Source organism: Drosophila eugracilis, unplaced genomic scaffold (assembly GCF_018153835.1).
Source record: "Drosophila eugracilis isolate 14026-0451.02 unplaced genomic scaffold, ASM1815383v1 contig_75, whole genome shotgun sequence".
Lineage (NCBI taxonomy): Eukaryota > Metazoa > Arthropoda > Insecta > Diptera > Drosophilidae > Drosophila > Drosophila eugracilis.
Window position 1 is genome coordinate 1512560 of NW_024573645.1, and position 23175 is coordinate 1535734.

The 23175-nt window shown below is 39.6% G+C and overlaps 3 protein-coding genes across 3 annotated transcripts; all 3 read right to left on the reverse strand.

The window, feature by feature from the left end:
* Positions 1–7222: 7222 nt before the first annotated feature.
* On the reverse strand, positions 7223–7417 carry LOC108107155 (keratin-associated protein 5-9). The gene has a single exon (XM_017214602.1). It carries the CDS (start codon positions 7415–7417, stop codon positions 7223–7225), a length of 195 nt encoding a protein of 64 aa, XP_017070091.1.
* A 1362-nt stretch (positions 7418–8779) lies between these two features.
* Positions 8780–9460, reverse strand: LOC108106186 (salivary glue protein Sgs-5). The gene is made up of 4 exons (XM_041819499.1): positions 9407–9460; positions 9121–9328; positions 8876–9064; positions 8780–8814 (listed from the first exon to the last, which is right to left on the reverse strand). Exons 1-4 carry the CDS (start codon positions 9458–9460, stop codon positions 8780–8782), a joined length of 486 nt encoding a protein of 161 aa, XP_041675433.1.
* Positions 9461–9912: 452 nt separating this feature from the next.
* On the reverse strand, positions 9913–22192 carry LOC108106109 (salivary glue protein Sgs-5). The gene is made up of 4 exons (XM_017213026.1): positions 22054–22192; positions 10248–10436; positions 9996–10184; positions 9913–9938 (listed from the first exon to the last, which is right to left on the reverse strand). Exons 1-4 carry the CDS (start codon positions 22190–22192, stop codon positions 9913–9915), a joined length of 543 nt encoding a protein of 180 aa, XP_017068515.1.
* Between the last annotated feature and the right edge of the window lie 983 nt (positions 22193–23175).

The following is a 23175-nucleotide window of genomic DNA, read 5'->3' on the forward strand; positions in this document are numbered from 1 at the left end:
ATCTCGCATACTCAAACAATTTCCTCATGTGTATTCAGGCGACACGTGTATTCGTCCGTCACATACTCGTACACATTCTTTCGTGGTAGATTTCATACCAGGAGAACATGATTTAAGGGATGCGGAGCAACATGTCAGCATAATTCCGAATATTCAACGCACAGCTGCCCATGTGTGTGCGGCTAATGGAATCAGTATGCGTGCGCTAAACGCATACACACGTGCAGGGCAACATACTTGTACGTAAGGGGGTGGTTCGCTATGTTTCATAGGGTGGTTGGTTAGAACCCACATTGGGTATTGGATATGGCTCGAAAAAGCTCGAAAAGCTCAGCAAGGTTCAGGTTCTGGTTCGGGGAAAGGATAATAGTCTTCAGAGAAGCTCAAATAAAAAATTAAATAAAAATTTATTACTTAAGGTATTTCAAACATAACCTTAGAAGATATAAGTTTATGGTAGTAGATCCAATAAATCTTACCAAAAATAGACTTATTTACATACATTCATTAATATAATATAAGTTAAATATCCTTAAAATTAATTTAATAAGTTACAATTTAGGTTGATTTATAAATAAGTTGAATAGTGAAAAGGAAAAAGTTTTGCATACTTTTGTAAATTTACTTTTTTAAATGAAAAAACATAATAATCATTTATATTAATGTTTAAATAAAAGACTAGTGTTTAGTTTCAGTAACTTATCTGATCAATAAGAACATTCAAAATACTGTTTTCACTCCACCTAACTATTTAGATAAAACTGAATTCCATTTAGTAAAACTATAGTTGTTTCGATTAGGGCCAACAGTTCTTTGGCAATTCCGCTCGCTTTTCTTATCAAACTCAATAATATTAGCCAATAATTTGAGCCATTTGTTAAATTGTTTGCGCGATAAGCGTCGCAGAACCGCGACTTTTCAATGCCAACAACAAGGACAATGGTTCGCCGGCCAACACTTTAAACAAAGGAGAAGGACGAAAATAGAAGGCGATCCCTGGACAATGACACTGACAATAATGACGAGAACACTTGTGTATGTGTGCTGTGCTCGGCTTGAAATTGCCTTTGAACGTCTGGATATATGTATCTGCCGCTTGAAAATCAAAAAAAAAAAAAAGAAATAAAAAGAAAAGAAAACAGGGGCAGGACAACTTCATAGGTAGCTCGACAAAGTTGTCATTGCGTGTTGTCAGCAAACTGGCGACAAAGCTTATCGCAGATGGACACACACAAAGACCGCACAGTCGGAGTCAGATTGAGATACTTGGCTACAATGGAACGAAAAGGGGTTGGGATGAGGATGATGAAGATGCGATCTGGCACTCGACCAGCTGTCCTACAGTTGATAACTATGGTTAGTTCACAGCCTGCAGAATGGTAATTAAACTCGGCAAGTGGCGCTTAAGACCCATCTTCAACTGCAGGTCATAAATTTGATTGTCGTTGCTTTGCCCTAACTATCACGGCATTCTGAGTAGCCCAGCCCAGGTCCGACTTTGTCGCTTATCTAAAGTCAAAACAATTTTCATATATATTCCCTCTTTTCCCGGTTAACGGGGAGTCCTTTTTTTTCATTGCCCAAGGACATGCCATTTGGCAATTAGCATTGGCGTACACAACTAATTTGCGCTGCGGGATGATAGCTCCGCCTCCATTTTCGAATGTCCTGCCTGCACCCACATGTTAATTAAACAGCACCGGCCATCATTTGTACTTAAGTTGAATTTTATTTTGTGAACAATTATGCTAATTTGTTAAATAAATAGGCACACGCACCGCTCTTGGCGATGTTGCGATGTTAAGTAATGCCCCCGCAAAATGGTCGACGTTCAAAGTTAAGTTTTATGGGGACTTTTTTTTATTTTATTGCCGACTCCCTCGCACTCGCTATGGTCGTTCCAATTAAGTTTGCGTTTGCCATTTAATTACTCTAATATGCCAGTCAGCCAAGTCAGCTAAGTCAGCCAACCAAGTGAATCAACCACCTTCTGGTATTTGTGCGCGTGCCGAGCATGAAAATTAGCTTGTACATTTTCCTGGCATTTTTCCCTCCGGTTTTCCCTGGCAATGGAAGGGCCACGCCAACTCCGGACAGGCCACACCTCGAAATTGATGGCGCCATTTGTTTAGAGCCGCCATTGCCGGCAAGTTATCAAAGCTCTTTGACACCCACATCCATTTGTCAAGACGTCGCCCCAATCTGAATCTGTGCCACAGCGAAAATGGAATGAAAAATAAAATCCAACCGACTGAGCAACAAGAACAAGTCGCCTACTTGCCACATTTAATTAGTTTTAACCTTATACATTTTGTATGCAAAGCAGAGGCCAAAGCACGAGATGGAAAACTTTTCGGAGGAATACTTAAGGAGCTGCCCTTCTAAAAGTCATAAATAAAATACCCAGAATATGATAATTTGTTGGCCAATGCCGAGAGCCAATCAGAGTTTTTATCAACTGGAATCTGCAGAAATTGACTGACAAACCGAGAGAAATGAAAAAGTGTCCATGTCCTCGACCCGTCCTGAAATCAAAAGCGGCGCTGCAGAAAAACAAAAAAAAAGTTTAAATGAAAAGAAACACACTGCGGTCAGGACGATGTTGACAGGAAAATGTGAAAAGTAGCAAACAGCATCAAAAGTTTTCCGGCTTTTACTATATAGCCCGCTCCAATCTAGTCCTTTATGCCTTTCATCTTCATACTGGAGGGGTAGAGAAAGATGAGGAGGGTCCTCAGCCAATTTTTGATTGCAACATTTCGCACCAAAGGCAAAATATGAGCAACTGCACACAAACGAAGACATGTTAAAGCTAATTTTCGTATTTTCCGTGACATGGCGTTCACTTTGAGTGTGCCACCGCCTTTGTTGTTGTTTGTCCAATTTCAACGCCCACCCATCCACATGCTTATATTTCCATTTATACATATATACATAAAGTGCAGTGGATACCCATACCCATACCCATACTACGTTCCAAATCATTCCCTCCAGGCGACAAGTAATTTTACTTGGCAAAATAAATTGCACAAAGTCGTTTTTTTGCGATTTGTCGTGCTATCCTTTTTGCTGTCTGAAATGGCTTTGTGGTCGCCATGTGTGTGTTTTTGATGGGTGTGTTTACGGAGCTTTCCTTTGTACTGATTGGTCAACATTTAAGTTTTATTTCTTTGGTTTTAGCTGGTGTGGTAAAATATGAATTTCTTATACTAATTCGTTTCGTATTTTGAGCCCATAGAAGTGTTAAATAAACAAAGCAGGAATACAAATTTAATTATTTATTTTGAAAGATTTCAAGAAATCTTTAACTTTTAGGTCAAACCAGAAAAGCAAAGATTTTAATTATTTGCCAAAAAGTAGGCAACATTTTCCAACATCTTCATTTTAAGGATAATCCAAAAATATTACTAAAGGTTCTTTTATATGATATGTTAATCATAATTTGCTTTTACTCTAAAATGCAGTGGGAATAACATAATTTTAATTTTTTTTTTTTTAGCAAAGTGCTGCTTTGCATTTCAAATGAGCTGAGAGTTGAGAGGATGGGGAGAATATTTCTGAAGAAAGCCCTTAGCTTATTTTCCAAGCCATCAACTGGTCTCCGAGCTGCGTGCAGCGACTGACAAAACAAATAAACTTGCTGCCGCTTCAGATGCGCTTCATGGGCGGGACGGTGGGTGAATGGAGGGCGCGACAGGGGCGTTGTCGTCACACACATTTGGTATGCATAAGCAGCAGTCGCATACCTTGCCGCACATTATCCAAGCCAAGGAGACATTTTTTCCATATTTTACACACAACAAAAGCAATGCCAGACGCAACTTTTACCTCAACTTGCTGTGACATTTTCTCTCTCTATCTCTCTCCTTTGGTATTTGCCTTCCCTTTCCCCTAACAACCGACCGCAATTTCAAATTTAATTCGCCATTTTCAGCCATAGAACCCACCTTCCAAAGTTACAAAAAAAAAAAAAAAAAAAAATAAAGGAACACCCACTTATCCACCCAACCAGCCATCCGCCCACTCAACGCCATCTTGTGGCTTTCCTTTGCCGCATTTGTTGCCAGTTTCCTTCGGCTTTTTTTATTACGTATACGGAAAATGTGAAATTCCTGAAGACATTTTACTTTGCAATTTCCTTACGAGTCGTTAAACATTTCCAGGCTCTGGCAGAGCGACTCCACAACAACGGCCAAAGTTAACAAAACTAATTTAAAAATTCAAATTTGCTTTCCGCTTTTTATATGCATCACAAACTGTGCATTTATATGGCTGGGTAAGTGAGCGGTATATACATATATCTCCTCTACATATATATATATATACCTAAATATGTTTGTGTATTCAGGATGTGAGCGGTGCTGTCTGGCTTTTTGTGGCCTGGTAATTTGTATTCCTGTGGCTTTCTTGTTGATCTTCTTGTTACATTTGAGTTTTTCTTTTTCGATATTTGAGGATTTTTCCGTTGTGTGTTTGTGTGTCCTTGCAAATTCGTTATAATTTATTTGCTTGCCAGCAGATAGAATGATTTCTGATTGCAAATACATTTTTGAATGGAATTTCAGTGATTGGTAATGGAAAATCGTGTTAGGAAAACTTAATTACGCTTGAAATTTATGCAAACATTTGGCATGACAACACACTCATTTCTAAAAGTCAATTTCGAACTAGAAACATGTGATCCTCATTGGAATAATGCAAATTTCAGCTCATTAATATCAATCAAATGATTGATAGCACTTAGAGGCAGCAGCAACAGCAACCACGAAAGTTGCCACACCCCTTGGCACACCATCATCCCCTTCGGACTGTTAATAAATCCTTTGACAATTGTTACATTAATGTCAATAAGCTGCACGCATTTACATTTGTGACCCCTTTTTCCTGTCACAATATTTGCTCGACTCGTGCCATTCGCCTGATAAGGATCCCTCTTTATATATTACTCGAAGTTAGCATCCTGCAAGCTATCTCCCGGCAATCTGTCAAAGTGTTAGCTACATTTCAGAGCTGCTGCCTCATCAATCAATTTCGTTTGGCCAATTGTCACTCAACCATTTTATTTGGCTTATCAAGTTTTTGTGCGGTTTAATTTCCGGGTAAAGAGAGTGCCAAAACCCTTGCCAATCACAAATGCAAATCACATTTAAAACACTGCTACTTAATCATAATATATTAGCTAGGCTCTCTGCTGTTACAGTTGTAAATGTAATTCGAACATTATGTCGACACTATTGGATGGCCATTATAGGCCCTGAGGTAAATTTGCAACAAATTAAAGGCCAATTAACCCATCAGACGGACTAACGAGCCGCCGCTGCCACCGCCACCGCCATCGCCGCCAACCGCAAAATGCAAGCATACACACACGCAATTGCAATTATCAAATTAGTGGAGGGCGTGGCGGGTCAAACAATTGGAGAAACAAATAATAAATTGGATGTGGAAATGCAAAACAAGAGAGCCAGTGCCACTATAATTAAGTTGTTGACCCGACCCCAGGTTGACCCATCCATTCGCATAGCTAAAGGCCAAGATCCGATTGCAATGCCCAACAACAACAACAACTGACAACTGACAGCCGCATAGGCCTCGAATTAATTAATATGTTTGTATAGAACAAGATGCAGTTCTATAATTATGACCTGGCACGGGTGTGTCTATCCAATTTTTAACTCCTCAAAATGCACTTAATTTTCCACTGATACGTAACTCCCTCTCCCAGTTCTAATGCCCGCTGTGGCCTATTAAACACACCCTTCGTTCTAGCCAACTTTACCTGAGCTGGCACGCGCCGTTGAAAGAATTTTAGAGAAAAAATTTCAACATACCTCTGCGGTTTTCCGGACGTTTTTATAGTCTTCTCAAATTGCTCTAATTCGTTAAGTTATAAAACTGGCCGCCAAGTTTTCAGAGTCATTTACTTTTATTGCCCCAGTGGCAACGGTCAATGAACTGAAAGTCTGAGGACTACCCGAAAAAGGACGACACATGCGTGTTAATCTCTAATTTGCTAGGCGATCATGGAGATATATATATATATATACTATATACCTCATAACACATACATATTCAACAACACAGCGGGTAGTTGATAGGAGAGCTTGTCCCATTCGTATCCTTTTAATTGCCGAAAACTCGCCGTGTTTCGAATTTCGGTATCTAAAGTTGTTTTTCCCATTTTAATGGCGCTATTTTCATTAGGCAAATGTATGTTCGTTCGTCTTTTTCCTTTCATTTTATTCCCCAAAAATTCCACTCTTTTTATTTTTTTTTGTCTGCCGCTCATTAGCATAAAAAATGTATGGATGGGCCGCAAGAGGTTGTCCTTTATTTGAGAGGCAGTGGTTGGGTGCCAGAGTGTGCCTGTCTGTCCTGTATACACAATCCACGTTTATTGCATATTCATCATTTTAATTGCTTGTTTTCATACTAAATGACTCGATAAGGCTTTTAGGGTTATTATACGGAGACATTCTGCCGCTCAACTCGGCGTCCAGGTGGGTCATCTACATCTCTATATGAGAAGGATTCCAGCAACGAGCCTATTGACTAGGTTGAAATTTTCGGAAATAAAATGTAGAAAATCTAAAGATGGTAAATGAGTCAGAATCTATGCACTTCTATTTTTCGGATTTAAGAAAGGTGGATTTCTAAAACAATTTTTAGGCATTTTTGAAATGGTCTAAAATCAAAATTCGTCAACCTGGCTATCTATCCGTATCCCAGAATCTGGCAAATGAAATGGAATACTGAAAAAGCTAGCGAAAAGAACAAAAAACCAATTCACGTAGAAAAGTGCAATGAGGATATATATCCAGGGGGGAAAGAAAAGACAAGAGATGGAGGTACCGATATGATTACTTTTCCTTTTGTTTTCCATTTCGGAACTGGGGAAATCAAGAAAGCGTGGCAGAAAAGAACAAAGAAATTACTTTGCCAACGAGTGAACGGATATGAATAAAAAAGTGATCAATGCAATGAAAATGATTGTCTGCTCATTGTAGCGCTGCTGCCTTCACAATTGAGTGCACAAAGTGCGAAAAAGATGAAAGTTTTGCAAAAATGTAAAAATACTTTAATGAAAAGGAAAAACAAATAATTTTAAAAACAATGTATCCTTGAGGGGAAGGCCCTCTGAATGTCCTGTTCTGGAATTTGTAAAGATTAATAAAATATTTTTGATACACTTTTTTGTACAGGTCTTACTTGGTTTCGTGGTCTAGTCCTGACAACCACACCCACACGAGGAGCCGCAACGACGGGGCTTGCATCCACATCCGCAGGACTTGCATCCGCATGAGGGGCATGACGGCTTGTTGCATCCACATTGGACTTCTTCGGGTTCGTCGATGCAACAACTCTGAACCATGGAGATGGTCAGGGCAACCAGGATAAGAACTTTGATATTGAACATGGCTATCGATGTGAAGAAACTGCTAGGCTCTTGAAACTGTTGATATTTTGAATAATGAACAGCTCTTTATAGGTGTTAAGTTGTATTTGATCAGTTGATTTGTGCTTCTATTTTTGGCTATCACTGCTGATTAAGTAAACATATTGGTTCTGCACCATATGCACTTACCATAATATATTATTGCTTGATGTATTTATTTTAGGTAATTTTTGGTGAATGAACCTTTTAAGAAGTTAAACTAAATAGCCACAAAACAGACCAATAAACAGTTTTATAGTTTACTTTAAATAGAGTAATAATATATAACGAAACTAATAACTTCTACGAGCTGAATGCCTTAGCTGTTAAGGCTCCTAACCAAATGTTAGCTCTTAGTTTTAACTAATTGTTGGTTAATAAATAAGTAAATAAATAACTAAAAAATAAATCATAATAAAAACATTTTGTCATTAAAAAACAAATTATATATATTTATCAGTTTAAGTATAAGTTTAAGCTGCTTAAGGTCATTAATAATATTTGAAAAATTAATTTGGCTTAAATTTTTACTCAGTTAATATAGGAAATCATTAAAAAATACTGACGTAAGCAGCTTTTTTTTAAAGGAAATAACTAATAATAACTACTAATTAGTGGTTTTAAAAAATCAATTAAAACAAATCGCAAAATATAAATTGAGATTATTTCTTGTCCTGGTTAGCCAAGAAATCCTTCGCCCAGGGAATTTCAAAACAATCCGGGAGCTCCACAACGTAGTGCCAACCCACAGAACTTTAGTGTGAATAGCAACCTACACAAGGGCTATCTGGTCCCTGGCTGGAGCAACCCTATTTGGCAACAGAACCATCCTCCACAGCATCCCCAACAGCAGCAGCCACCTTCCAGCAAGCCAAATCCCAGCCGACTGTTGTCGATTTTAGCTGATAGCTAACAGCTGATACCTCATTTTATGAAAAGAAACCACCGAATAGTGTTAACATAGATCTGGAAAGAGCCGCGGAGGCCGATGTAGATGCAGTGTCTCTGTTTCGGCGATCTAACAACAACCATAACAACAACAATAACAGCTCCCACAACAACAACCACAATAACAATCATAGCTCATCACTGCTCTTCTGGAAAAACACGGGCAAAGAGTAGGTTCAAGTTGGTCCAAACACGTATCATATATAAAAATATATTAAATTCCTGTTTAAATCCCATAATAAACAATTCAAAGTAGATTTTTATTTAGATTTGCAGATTTATTAAGAGATTTTAATTTATTAAAATTATTAATCAACAAGAATCATCATATTTTAAACTACCAATTCCCCTTAATAAATATAAATTCAATCTAAATGAGAAATACAAGAAATCCAATTAGATGGGCCAACAATAGGAGTAGCTTAGGAATGCTGAAAAGATATATAAAATATATATATTATACTTACTAAATAGATTTAGATGTAATCTTACGCTTTCTGTTTTCAGATGAGAACTTAAGCAGATGACACAGGCTGTAAAATCGCTCTGTGGCAATTGATCCTGGCTTTCTGTTGCAGCCACAAGGAGCTGGAATGGGGAACTCAGCTACCACGGGGAATCCGACGCTGCACTTCTTGCTGATGAAATTTTTGCAAAGTTCTTCTGAGACGGGCACCAGAGCTGGAAATATTTTAACATAAATATATATAAATTTTCGAATGTTCCTATTTACTTACGAGTTTCACCATCCTTAACTCGACGAGTGTTTTCAATATCCATAAGACATCCATTTTGGAAACAACGACAGACACAGTCTTGCAGAGCCCACTGATAGTTCCTATAGTAGATATTACAGTCCCTCGGAGTGGTCGTTGTTACTGGGTTAACAGTTGTGGTTTCTGGTTCTGGTTCAGTTTCCGTTTCAGTCTCAGGCTCTGCCTCAGACTCCGGTTCCACGTCGGTTTCTTCCTCAACTTCTGATTCGGATTCGGGTTCCGGTTCAGGCTCCGGGACTCCATGTACATAGGACAGCACCGAAATACCCAACAACAAAATTAGCAACTTAAAATTGAACATTTCTTAATTTGACTACGATTATAACTGCCTCTCGAATATGAACCATTTGGCTATTTATATTAAATACACTCCATTGTTTTAGCAGTTGTCCCAAACCACTTTGTTGACTTGGTGCATCAGAGACACTCGAAATGTCCCAAAATGTTTGCAGAACGTGCGCTTTTAGCTGCACGCGAATATGTGTTTGCCTAACCTTGACTGACCGAACTGCAGAATCGGAAATTTCCTATGAGAAATATATATATTTATAAAAAAAAGCTTTTACAACTTAGTCTCCTAAAAACAGACATTAAAAAACTAAATTTAAAGTCTGAAAACCTTCTAGGCGTTTTGGTAGGACCCAAGCTTAAGCTAAAAGTATGCTAAAATTTGCAATTTTCGTATATATTTTATTTTTAACAATAACAAAAGTCTTTCAAGGTAGTCGGCTTAGTTCCTTTGGTCATCACGTTTTAGCACTTTGAGTAGCTGATGTAGGCTGAAAAAGTTAATATTAAAAAGTTAATGATTATCTAGATTTTAAAAAGTAACCTACGTTTCGAGCACTCGGCTGCGTATTTCTGCAGTTCACACAAGCTCTTGAACTTTTTGATTTCAAGGCTGCCTGGTTTGCCATTGCATCCACAAGGCGAGGGAACGGGGAACTTGGCCACCACAGGCCATCCAAGGAGGCATTTGGCCTTGATGAACTTCTTGCAAACCTTCTCTGAGACAGGAATTAGAGCTACAAGAAAAGGAATATCGATATTATGGTTTACATTTTTATAATTTAAAATAACATCCTTACGCGTCTTTCCAGCCTTCTCCCGCTTATCATTTTCTTCCCTCATTAAACAATCATTCTGGTAGACGCGGCAGACACAATCTTCGAGAGCCCAGGAATGTTTCCTCCAATAGATCTGGCACTTGGTGGTCTGTTCCACAGGTTTTGTGGGAGTAATAATAATAATGGCCTGGGCCACGCCCACCAAGGTCGCTACAACAAGGATAAACTTTATCATATCGAAAGGATTAGTAGTTGGAAGTAGGGATGCAGTTACTGCTTGGTGTTTCGGCTGCTGTGCTCGGTCTTATATGCTTCTCGGATATCCATTTGTTTGCTCAGATGTACGAATTTATTGATAAACAGGTAAACAGCATATTAATAACCAGTAATTGCTGTTAAAATGTTTGCTCAATTCGTAGGAAAATTACGTTCAATAATAAGTTCGGCAAATATATTTAGCTAACCTCGACAGCTTTCGTTGATGATCCCTAATAGGTCAGTAACCAGTTTAACTGGCTTTCCAAAACCCTCCCAGAAAGAAAGGCTCATATAAAATATAGCCAAAAACCCACTTAAAATGTTTGTGGGATAAATACGTGTTCACCTTTTTCGCTTTTCCGGTTGTTGGTAAATAATTACACGCTGTTGTCATTAGCTCATTAGACGAGTCAAGAAGGCAAAGTGGCGGAAAAGCAGATAAAACAATGGAAAACAACTCAATTAACCCTTTTCCAGCAAAAGCCCCAAATGGCTGGATTATGATAATGATGCTGCTGCTCCTGCTGCTGCTTAGTATATCATAATAATATAATAAAATAATAAAAACGAAGAGCGTCGAGAGAGAGAGAGGGGCAAATCCTGACGGATTTCGTATGTAATTACTTCAATTAAACCATCTGTGACAATTGCCGCAGCCGAACATGAAATTCAACTTTACTTTTGAAATTCCCAATTGAGTTGAGGCGCATTATCCTGGCAAGCAACCGCATTTATCTCCCTCCCCCTTTATTTGCCAGCCAGGACAACCGGTAACAAAAACAACAACCCCCAGGAGCGTCGCGTATTTTTACCTTTGACTTACCTTTACCTTTTACCTCGACTGCTCCCCGCTTTTAATGGGGTGACATTTATGGCACTTTATCAACTCGAAAGTCAATAATACCAGCCAAGTATCTTAAATGTGGCTTAAAACGCACACAAACACTCTGAAAGACACACACACACACACACACACAGGGACATAAAGACAGACAGCCGATGAAGAAAAGCGTAAGGAAAAATGAAAAGCGGGCCGAAGGAAAATTGCAATGCGATAAAAATAAAATTTTAAAATTTATGCCGCTTATTGTCAATTCCCGGCAACTGTAACTCAAGACTTAAGGGGAAAGCTAATGCTTTTCAGCTTTGTTTGAAGGGGGGAAGGGAGGAGGAAATAAAAATTGCACATTGAGAAAAAATACTCTAAAAAAGATAGATATTTCTAATAATATTTATGTAGCATATTGTAAGCTAAGGTGGAAAAGAGGTTGCGAGCCTATCATAAAAGAGGTTTTATTCACAGTGGCTAGTTTGATTTTCATGATTTCATTTCATGATTTTTTTTAAATTTTATCTTCGCCTTTATGATGATTGATTGCAATTATTTTTCATAATTTTATTTCTCTCTGTATATCTCTATAGACCCTGCCTGATGGAAGTGTCCCAAGTTTGTTATGACAACTGAGAGACATTTGAATCGAGCACTTGGAGGGAGGCGACTCCGGGCACAGGCATTAGTCGAATGGATCCCCCAGGATAAGCCAATGAGAGTGGATTTTCATCACCAAAAAAAAAAAGACAAACCACCCGCTTTCCTCAGCTTTTCGCCGTATTGTCTTTAGACTGCTGACAGCTTGTGGCCTAGGGAATTTCCGCGCTGAGAAAAGTTTTGCGTAATTAGGAGTATAATTTGCGAGGCAAGTCGGCTTTTTGCCGCTGCTGACAACTTGATTACGTTTCAACAACATTGTAAAAGTTAATTGCCAGCGCAGCCTTAAAGCCTGATGAGCATTTATCACCCCGCCCAGAGCCAAACATCAGCCGTCTTACTAAAAGACCTGACACACTCCTCGCGTGTTATGCAAAAACCAGGCAAAACCAAAAAAGACACGGAAAAAGTGAGGCATTCATTAGGCCCGACACGGTGGTGCGGTGCTACGGTGGTGCGATGGTGGAGCGTCTTGTTACCACATTTTTCAATTATAGCACATTTCCTGCCCTCGGTTAACGTGTGTGTTTCTTCTGTTGCTCTTTTTTTTTTTTTTTTTTTTGGTTTGACGAGGGGAAGCCCCCTTGATGAAGAGATATTGCATTTTAATTTGCCAGCCGCTGCAAAATGTGCCAAATAAAAAAAAACAAAAACGAACAACAATATGGTTTGTTGTAATGCGCAGGTGGTTCAACAATCTCTTATCCACATTTCTTATCGCGGCAATGCGAGAAAATACAAAGCGTGGAATTCCAGCTCTAATGAAGCCGCCGGTTCAGAGGTCACAGCAGATGCAACTAATTAGCTGCCGCTTCATTAAAATAAGTGCCCAACTAAAAAATACAAGAGCGTTATGTACACTGAGAGAAAGAAAGATCGAAGGTGGTGTTTCATGGTTGATTTTAAAGAATGCCTAAAAAAGTTTAAGGTTTAAGGTTCTGCTTGCAATTTGATGCTATCATAATGATATGAATGATATAAGATCCATAAAAATACCAACTAAAAGCTGTCTGTACTAAGTAAATATTTTAATCTACAAAATATAACTCTCTTTTTTCTCTGTGCAACGAAGAGTAGCTGACCGGAAAGGTCATTTAGCTTGGCCAACAAAAATGTATTGTTAAAAGCCGCTAATGAATTATTTACTGCCCATTTGGCCGTCCTCTAAGCCCGAACTCCTGACAGGACGGTCGGGGGAGAAATGGGGTCTCTTCAGAAGTCCAGGAGTCCACGCATAACTCAACCAGTTCACACCCTTAATTAACTACCTGCGTGTTGGTCGAAAATTGCGTGTGGCTTTTGCGGCGGAAGGAATTGCCTAAACGGAATTATGTTTATTAACCATTTACCATACAAAAAAAAAAAGCGTGAAAATAGGGCCTAGAAATATCAGCACATTTCAATTACCAAACCCACTCCGAACCAAGCTCAAATCTGTCGATTATAATCCCTTGCAGCCATCAATCAAGTGCATATGAATAACATTTTTAATCACTCCGAATTACGCAGCAGAGCGCACATGATGAATTGCATATTTACGGCCAGAGGGATATCAACCACAATCTGTAGGATGAGGGTCTATATAGCTCTCTCTATATATGAATGTGTTGTGGGAGTACAAACGCATTCACTTGACAATCACTTTTGTTTTATTGCGATTTGCCAGCCCAGACACCAACAACAAAACGTGTGGCAAAGCGAGCAATTTCCACTTGGGATAACTTGTGAGCAATTGCAATTGCCGCCGGATCCAGGACCATATAGACATGGCCATACACTACTACTACTACGGGAATACACCAACCGAAGAAGACAATGAGCTGTGCCAACCAAATTGTTGTGGTGCAAAAATGCGGCATATGTGCCAAGCAGAGGAAAGCCATGACGGTGGCAAGGCAAAGGAAAGGAAAGCAACTGCATCAGGATTCCATATATATCCTGGCATCAACAACGAAACGATTTACCAAGAAAATGAAAATTTATTGTCAGTAAATGAAAGAAAGCTCTCCCCTTAGTTCGTTTCAGTTGAGCCCAGTTGGTAGTGTTCGTTGGCAATCAAGGTGCTTCTTTGTTGGCCAAAAGGCAACTATTCGCAATGTGCGTCTTCTTACCCTGTTGGCTTCCAAGCAAAAAGAGTGCAACAATTGCAGTTCTCTATTGCCCACCATCATTGTTTCTGGAATCGCTCTCGATTTGTGGCTCAAAAGGGTTCCTAAGTAACTGGCATTTGAACGAAAAAATAGAGATAGTTTTAGTCTAGGAAAAGGGATAATAGTTAGATAGTTTTTATCCTGAGTTTTTTCTCTACTTTTGTTATTTATGCAAAGATAATTGGCTGTTTAAAAGATTTAAGATATTAATCATTACAAATTGGGTTCCAAATGTTTTTTTAAATAAAAAACCAGTTAATTTTGAAACTCAAATATCGAAAAACAAGAGAATAGATAATTTCCAAAAATAAAATCAAATAAAAACCATTCCCCTATAGTTAGCTCATTCTCCTTCCAGACTGATTCAGCATATGGCTTAGCGCTGCTAGCTTTGGCTAATGGAGATGTTGGCCAGAAATGATAATGGCCAAAACATTTAATGCACGTTATTGCCAAACCAAAAAAGCAATTTGAAGCTACGCGCTGCCAGGATTTGGCCAAGCCCTCAGAACCAGGCTAATGCAGTGAAATATTTATTGAAATTGTATGCTCCCCGGGGGCCAATGCGGCATTGTCTGCTATTAGCCAGGAATTGGGGGTGTGTGGCCAGTGGTTGGTGGCACGAATGGTCTTTATCCCGAAACTTTTTGGGGGGCAGGGGCATTGGATATTGTAATGGGGGTGGGTTATTTTTGGCCAAGGGCTTGGGATTTGTGGGAGGCGCTATTTACGAGTCTCTGCTTGGCACTTTCAGCATTATTGCCTGGCCAAATGTTTTCGCCTCGATCCATAAATATCCCACAGTAACCGAGAGTAGGGCGAAAACTTTTCGCACGCCACTCACTTCCTTATAAATTACGCACATTAGTGCAATTAACAGCAACAAGAGCGACCCGAAAAGGTCTCGATTATTCACATTCACCTGAAAGAGGCCGCGAACTCTTGAACTCCAGAGCTCTCGATAGGCTCTCACGGTGCTGGTTCACTGAGGAAAAACAACTCTTCAAAGTAAAATATTAGAAAATAAAACACAAACTTAATTTCATTAATATTAAAACATATTGCAAAAATTCTAAAAAATATATTCATTATAAGAGAGACTTTCATAGCACTTTCCTCCACTTCAATGAACTTTTTCTTTCCAGTGAGACCTCTTCGAGTACCACTTGAACCGGCAAAAAGCATATTTACCCTCTTGTTGCAGCCAAATCTGGGTAAATATTTGTAGCAATTATGCAAGCGGAAGTCGATACGGATATGGATACTTGCGGCTATATCCCCGCGCACCCCTCTTCATATGAATGTATATATTTTGTTTCCCAACAACACCAACACGTGCCGCAAATGCATAACAACATAATTATCGCACGCTCGTGGGCGCGTGCATGAAAAATAAAGGGGCGGGCCGCGTTCGGTATTTTCCACTTGAGTTTTTCCGCTTTGCGGAACTCTCGGCAGCCCTAGAAATTCTGGATTGTTTCAATATAATAAGTGGGCGTGTCAGCTAAAGCCCGATGACAGCAAACAACATCGATAATGGCAGCAAAAACAACGTTAACATCAACATCGCCACGCGTCTGAAGCGTCAAAAAGCCGATGATTATATAGCAGACTTGCTGGCTCCTAATGGTCATGGTTGCCCTTGTCGGGTTTTAAGCTCTTAATGGCCACTTGATGGTTAAGGTAACCCACTTACAATAGAGGGAGGAGTAGGAGGGGAGGAGGATTGTCTGCTGCCTCAGCGCATCCTTTCATCCAATCGGCGTGTCTATCGAGGGCAGACTGTCCGATTGGATTAGCACACTATACCTAATGAGCGGAAACATATATATGGTGTGTGGCAGAGTGTGTGTGTGTGTGGTGAAATCATTGGTATGGAAAGTCCACGGATCAGTTTCTAAATGTGCTCGTTAATTAAAATAGACCAGTAACTAAAACACATCAAACGAAATTGGTAATCAAAAGCCGAAGAAAAAACAAAGCGTAAAAAGTATGACATGTCGAAAATGCCATTAAAATTGCATGTCATAAGGCCCGTGCGCCAGGACATTGGGCCTGCACGTTGGAAATTGAGACCTAGATATCAGAAATAGATATAAAGAAAATCTACATTGAGAATCTAAATACTTCACTTAGTTTTAAATTCGTTTTATATTAACTTTTGGATCAAAAAGTGATAGCTTAAAGTAGAATTTTCCTTTCTGAAATATCTGAAAGCAAAAGCAAATTGGCTTAAAAAATCTTTGAAAATATTAAACAATTAATATAATAATAATGCAAATATATCTTTAATATATATTAATTTCAATCTGCAATGTTTAACAAGAGAGATTCTTATTTTCTCCAAGTGTCCACCTCACAGAGCTCGAACTGTTGGCATAGAAATGGCTAAAAGCCGTGCGATGCAAATTATTATTGGTTCGTCAAGCATACAAAAAATATTTCAAATTTGAGAACGTCCAACCAGAGATATCTCCGTGGACAGAGGCAGATACATGCTGGAGGGGGGCTTGGGAGCCAAACGGGATAAAAAATACTATGGAAAAAATGTTTTTTATCTGGCTAGGCATGTCAACGAACCGGCAGCCAAATGAATATGGAATGCTCTGTATGAGTGGCAGATTTCCTAAATAATTTGTGGGCGCACTCGGATGGCTAGATTCGGGAGGTTGCAGAGTGGAGTGGTGGGCAGGTGGAGGGGCTTCATCCGTACCTGGAGCTGCTGCTTTATCATCTTGTAACGTGTATCCATTTCGAGTCTATCAAAAAAGCATTCACCTGGCGTCTGTCCCCAGGACCACACCCTTCGGCTCTTGATCCGGCAGCTACATAAATCAAATCCATTTCCCGAGCACCAGTTTTTGGCCAATTCTTTTGCCATGGCCGACGGCACGTATTACGGCATTTGTTGGCCGTTTTTCCACCTCTCCGTCTGCTCTCCGATTTTCTTTTCCATGACTCTTTTTTTTCCCCTGTTTTTTGCTTTTTGTGGGGCAAGCTGTCAGCGAAAATGCTGAAAAATGGCAAAATACCATTGATGAAAGTAAGCTGCTTGCTCGTGCCCGCATAAAAAAAGCATGGAACATGGAAGCCCAACCATGACGCATTGCAGTGCGCCACCAAAAAATCTAAGCAAGGCCGCTGCTGCAGAAAAAAATCACAAATCACAGACGCGAGTTATATTCCGGCTTAAAAAAAAAAGGCAAAGGGGAGAACATTAACCAACTGGTCGGGGCGTGTCGCCTCACAATATGCCAAAGTGAAAAGCTGTGTTAGCTCCGTGTTTTCCTGCCGCTCGCATCTTTTTCTGGGTGCCTTCTGCTGATTAATTGAGGAATGTGCCTCCCAGCCAGATGACAGTCAAAAGCCAGCTGCCCACCAACACAAACACAAAAAACAAACCACAAACGCATTGAAAGTCATTCGGAAAATGGGGAAAAACGTGAAAAAACTACCTGCAAGCTGTATGCTAATTAAAACTAATACACGCGGCGTATGCGTAATATTTCTGGAAAAGCAAGCAATAACAATGGTGAGTAGTTCGCGGAAAGGCCATTATTTTAAATAGCCAAGGCCTTGAACAAGTTTTGGGAGAATGGTGAGGTATAGCATACACTTTCCTTATAAAAATATCTAAAATATAAAAAACGTCTAAGTTTAAGGTATCCATGATGAAGGACTTCTCAATAAAATAGCTTACTTTTGGTACCAGCTTACTTTGGGCAATAAAGATGGCCTAACTTATTGTTTTACTATTTGTTTATCATTTGTTCTATCATTCGCATGACTTATTATTATACCATATTTCAGTATACCCCAAGTTAGTGTAGATTTTACAACCATAAAACAATTGCCTAGGCCGCAGTCACATGGAGTCCCTGGAAAAATGAATTACCAAAGCGCAGGGCAAGAAAATGACAACAAAAGTGTATCCAAAGCCAAAGGCTATAGAGGGGCTGTTCTTTTCCTGTAATCCCAAGTTTTATATTTCCATTTTTTTTAACATTCTGTAACGGCTTTTTGCAGGACTTGTTGTTCGGCATTATGCGGCAACTGCATTGTTTATAGAGAGACAGCCTCCGGGCTACCTGCTCGACTTTGTGCATTTTTTAATGGATTTCAGGACAAACAAAAAGCCAGAACATGGCGCATTGAAGTGAAGAATTCGCACTCGCGGTCTTAAACGCATGCGGGAGTCGCTGGTTGGAATTGGATGTGGGTGTGGGTGTGGCTGTGGGTATGCTGTCAAGGCTGTTATTTGTTGGGCGAAATGTTGTTAGCAGGCAGGACTTCCGACCCACCTCCATCTCCACCACCCCACATCACCGCCTGTTGTCAATTTGGCCAAAGTGGTTTTTCAGTTGCTTTAGCGTGAAAAAAGGCGAACAATTGAGGACTGCGGGGGCGACTGTGCCGCCTGTCATTGGGTAAGGATGCCTCTGGGTTATTTTTACAGCTCCGGCTCCAGCTACTGCAGATCCTTTGACAAATTGCACTTGTGCGGCGTTTTAATCACTTAGGCCAGAACGCCTACATTGGCCCTATCTAGGCGTCTCATTCTATTTACTTAATGACAGCGAAAAGTGGCAGCCGGCGACGCCTTGAGATTCCCACACGCCTCAGCGCCAAACAGCAAGTGCTCCTCGCATTTGTCATATTTACCTGCAACGCTCCTACTGCACTTTTCGAAAAAAACACCTGAAGAAAATGGGTGAAATTAAGGTATATTTAATGGTTACAAAATAATAAATACTTTATCTAAAAGTAGGTTGGATTTATATAAGACAATGACTTACATGAAGTTTGTAATAATAAATAATAAAATACTCTAAGAACTTTTTTAATCAAAGAAACTACTTCTGATGAGTATAATAAAATCTATTTTATATACCAATATTGACATAGTATTATATATTGACAACATCCTTGATATCCCTTTTCCCCTCTGCAAATCCTTCATCCTGCGCCGCTGGCCTTGCTCCCATTGAAGGAACTCGTAGTTTCATTAGACTAAAACGCCCGGTGCGTGCGAGAGTGTGAGTGTGCCGAGCTTTTGTTTAACGGATTTGCCTTTTCACAGAAATTTGCATTTGCCAGTGCCATTGAAGCGCGAACAATTGAACGGCTATGGCTATGGCTAAGGCTGTGTCCCGAAAAAAAAGAAAATGTATGTCCCGGCCCAGCTGTTCCCTTTTTGCTCTCGTGCCATTGTCCTTTTGTCTAAGCCGTGCGCCAAAAGGCGCGCAAATATCTTTTGATTTCTTTGCCTATTCAATGGGAAAAAAAGACGCACACTTTTGATAGCTTTCATTTATGATTATGCGGGGGCGGGAGCGGGAGCGGGAGCTAGGGGATTGGGTAGTGGGCGTGGCCCTGCCTGTCATCAATCAAAAAGTGCGCAAAATCAAAAAATCATGGAAAGGGATAAAAATTTCCAGCAGCCAAATCAACTCCTTTGACAGATTTTGTACTTTGAAATGGCTGAGTAAAGCTGCTGGGATTTGAATTCTTAAACTTGGTGAGAAATTTGATGAGTATTATGTAACAAAGATCTATATATAATACATTCGATCCTACTTTAAACCATTTTAAATTTTAAATTTGTCAAATTTTAATGTGGTTAGATAGATACCCCACCACATGCACATCTAATTAGCCAATTTTAGCTAAATGCATTCCCACTTCGAGTTGATGGCCAAACTTGTGGCTATTAATCATTCAAAGACAATCATTGACAAATACAAGTTAATTACTTTCCAATTTAGAGTAGAGAGCCAAGCAGGAAGTGTCTGGGATTTATCAAAGACCAAATTAATTGAAAGCAACCCACCCGTACGTATCGAGCAGAGGGCATCCAGGATAAGCCAGGAGCACTGCACTTTAAAATGAAATATATTTCGGGTGCAACTGTGTCCACGGGGAGGGGTTGAGGAAAATCGAGAGACATTGGCAACCGCAGGAATTATATCAACTTTACACGTTATAGCGACATAAGTCAGTCGGCGGATGTGGCAACATATGTCGCTAACTGCCGTTTTTTGGGGTGGCGTCGCATCCCGATCCCAAAGAATCATCGCCCATCAACCATCACCACCCATTGGCACACCCAATCTCCAACCACCAACAGACCGCCCACGCAATCAAATAATTCTGAATCATTAGGTTTTTTACGAAGGGGTGGCTAACGGGCTCTATTGAGACATTTAGCTCAACTGGATGTTCATTATAATCCACTCGGAGCTTTAACGGGGGAAAGTGCACTGAAAGAAATGAATATGTTATAGGCTAATCTTGGATTAATCTTTAACTTAACTTTTATTAAACTTTGGCATAATGATATGGCAGATAAATATTAGAAATAAAGCAACTTCCTTCCTATTTAAGATTTTTGAACAGTAAAAATCTTTTTTTGGTCTTAAAAATGTTCCTTTCAGAAGTTTTTTTGATTAAATTTAGTTTTAAATTATAAAAAGCTAACAAATTCTATCAATTCCAAACGATTTTCATATATAAACTTGTATTGGCCTTTGATCTAATTTTGTTTCCCGTGTAATACCCCTTGGCCGTTGCACGTAAGTCGCGTTTTCCCCAAGGCCACCTGCCTCCGCACTACCCATTGCCCTATTATTAAATGCACTTTTAATCTTGGCTCTCATTCCTCCCCTTCATCCTTTCCCGGCTGATGTTCGCTTTCAATGATTTTTCCATTTTGCACCCTCAAATGGCGAACGATTATCACCCTTAAATGGTACTTTACACACACAAAGAATGCCAGGCATTGAATAGAATTGAACCGGTGCCCGTTCCCCTCCTCTTCCTCCTGCCCTCCAGAGTCTCAAATCAGTTGAACTGCTTGGCAGGACTCGGAACCGGAGAGATTGCTCCTGCAGTCGGGAAACAAAGTAGTCGAGGGTAGAGAGAGAGAGAGAGAGGGATAAGGGGTGTGTGTGTGTGTGTGTGTGCTTTTATAGTCCTGCTGATATCATATGAAAACATTGGTTTGGGACCTCAAGTCGAGTGTGTATATCCCCGGGATTAGTATGCGATGTTTGTTTAACTTTTCGCCGTGATTTCCCATTCCGATCCAAGGGAGCGGTGATGAGCTGGTCAGGCAATAAGCAAGGAATTAGAGAATCGAGTGCGGGAAATGGTTTATTGTAATTAAAATGGGGAGCTATGCTTAGATTAGAGGTAACTGTACACCTGGGGAAATAACCAAACCTAAAACTTTATTTTGTGAATTTTTAACAGCTCCAAACTAGTCCTGGTATAAGTTTCCAAAATGTAAATGCAATTTAATATAAATTATATAAATATTCAAAAATATGTTAGCAATCAAAATACATTTTGTATCCTTAAAATATTTTTTGAATTGTAGTTTTTGATGTTCTGAAAAATGTACATCCCTTTGCAATTAGCCCTTAGTTAGTAAGCCAAATTTTGATTTTCTTTTAGTGCCTGCTGTTAAGGGAGCCTGCCTTGTCATCTTGCATTTTCTCTGATATGACAAACTTTTGTCAAGCCATTAAATGGCAAATTACTCACTCGTTGTCTGGTGTCGATTAAATGAACTCAGCCCAACAGGACAACCCCAAATAAAAATAGAGACAGGAACTCACAACTTACGAGGTTATCGCATCCCTGCCGAGCAGCAGTCACAATTACATGCCGCAGACCCTAAAAACAAGTTGGCATACGAGTGCTCGGATATAAAAATCCTGCCTGATGGCCAAACATAGATGGATGGGAAAGCACTCCCTGCTGTCATATGGATACAGTGGGGGTAAGGCACTCTTAAAGAGCACATAATTGGTCTGTAATCTATTTTTGACAGATTGAATTTCGCTTTTATCTTGATTTTGTTTTGACTGACTCGGTTGTTGGTGCTTCTGCTGCTGCTTTTTCGGGTACTTCTAATTGGGTTGTATACCGCCCAGTGCCACCCCAGACAGGAAGCCCAAAACCCAACCCATCAGATCCCAATCCATTCCAAACCATTTGCAGGTGCCGGGGGTTGCTTGTTGGCTTTGACGTGAAGATTTGCTAAATGCTTCCTGGCTTCTGTCCATGGTTTAATATGATAAGTGGGTTGCTTGTCTTCGACTCGACTATTTCCCGGGTCGACGCTTGGGGAATCGGTTTTGGTTTTGGGTTCACAATTTCGGAATCAGGTTCGGGTTTTGGGTTCTGATTTGGTTTTGGGTTCAGCAACTCCGATTGGTTAAATGCCAATTTATGCGTTGGAAAATTAGTAATTTAAAACCGCAAAGATTCCAACGGTCAGATAAACAGCAGAGTGTTGGAATTATTCATGGCACAGTTCAAGTGTTTTGCATTTATGATAATAAATTACATTAAATTGTTGCCATCTCCAGGGAATTGGCCAAGAACTTTTCATAATTTGACTGTCAACAGAGCAGGAAAAAATGGGGAAAAAGCTAAGCAAATATGAAAAGATTTGGCAAGGGCAATCTTCAATTTCACACTTGGACGCGCCCAGCCTTAAAATTGACTTAAAAATCGGATGAACTCTTAAAAAATATGAAAAATATAATGTTTTTTGATGATTGATGGATGGTTTTTATAGTCGTTACTGATAGAGTGAATGAAAGTCATTCAATATTCTTATAATTCTTATAATTCTTTCAGCTTAATATTCCAAAGATATTTTTATATTTTTGAATTTTTAACTTAAAGAAAGAACATTTGCTATAAGCACGGCTACATATATCCCAAAGCGAAATAAAAACCTTTGGCCCGTTGTTATATAATTACACCCGGCATGCAACCCATTTGCTGGACCGACTCTCAACCCTTGCCAAAGTCAATTCACCGAAATTGTTGAACATGTCGCGTAACCTGTAATTTTCACACCATTTCTCCCCCCCCTGCCGCTGCCTTTACCATACGCTTTTGATGTCATTTTATTCATTTTGCAATTCGTTTTATTCAATATCCAACTGAAATGGGCGTTAACCGAACGTGTGCTTGCGGCAGTTTTGTATAAATATGTAATTCTTTTGACGATATATTAATGGAGAAGGAGGGGAGA

Bases quoted from the DNA above. Each gene is read 5' to 3' on its own strand.
- LOC108107155 (XM_017214602.1), bottom strand. From the start codon at position 7,417: ATGTTCAATATCAAAGTTCTTATCCTGGTTGCCCTGACCATCTCCATG.
- LOC108106186 (XM_041819499.1), bottom strand. From the start codon at position 9,460: ATGTTCAATTTTAAGTTGCTAATTTTGTTGTTGGGTATTTCGGTGCTG. The intron at 9,329-9,406 runs GTACATGGAGTC...GTGGAACCGGAG, and splicing joins GTATTTCGGTGCTGTCCTAT to TCTGAGGCAGAGCCTGAGAC. The intron at 9,065-9,120 runs GTAAGTAAATAG...AAATATTTCCAG, and splicing joins AGTTAAGGATGGTGAAACTC to CTCTGGTGCCCGTCTCAGAA.
- LOC108106109 (XM_017213026.1), bottom strand. From the start codon at position 22,192: ATGGACAGAAGCCAGGAAGCATTTAGCAAATCTTCACGTCAAAGCCAA. The intron at 10,437-22,053 runs GTATACAACCCA...TCCTTGTTGTAG, and splicing joins GTCTGGGGTGGCACTGGGCG to CGACCTTGGTGGGCGTGGCC. The intron at 10,185-10,247 runs GTAAGGATGTTA...CTTTTCTTGTAG, and splicing joins GGAGAAGGCTGGAAAGACGC to CTCTAATTCCTGTCTCAGAG.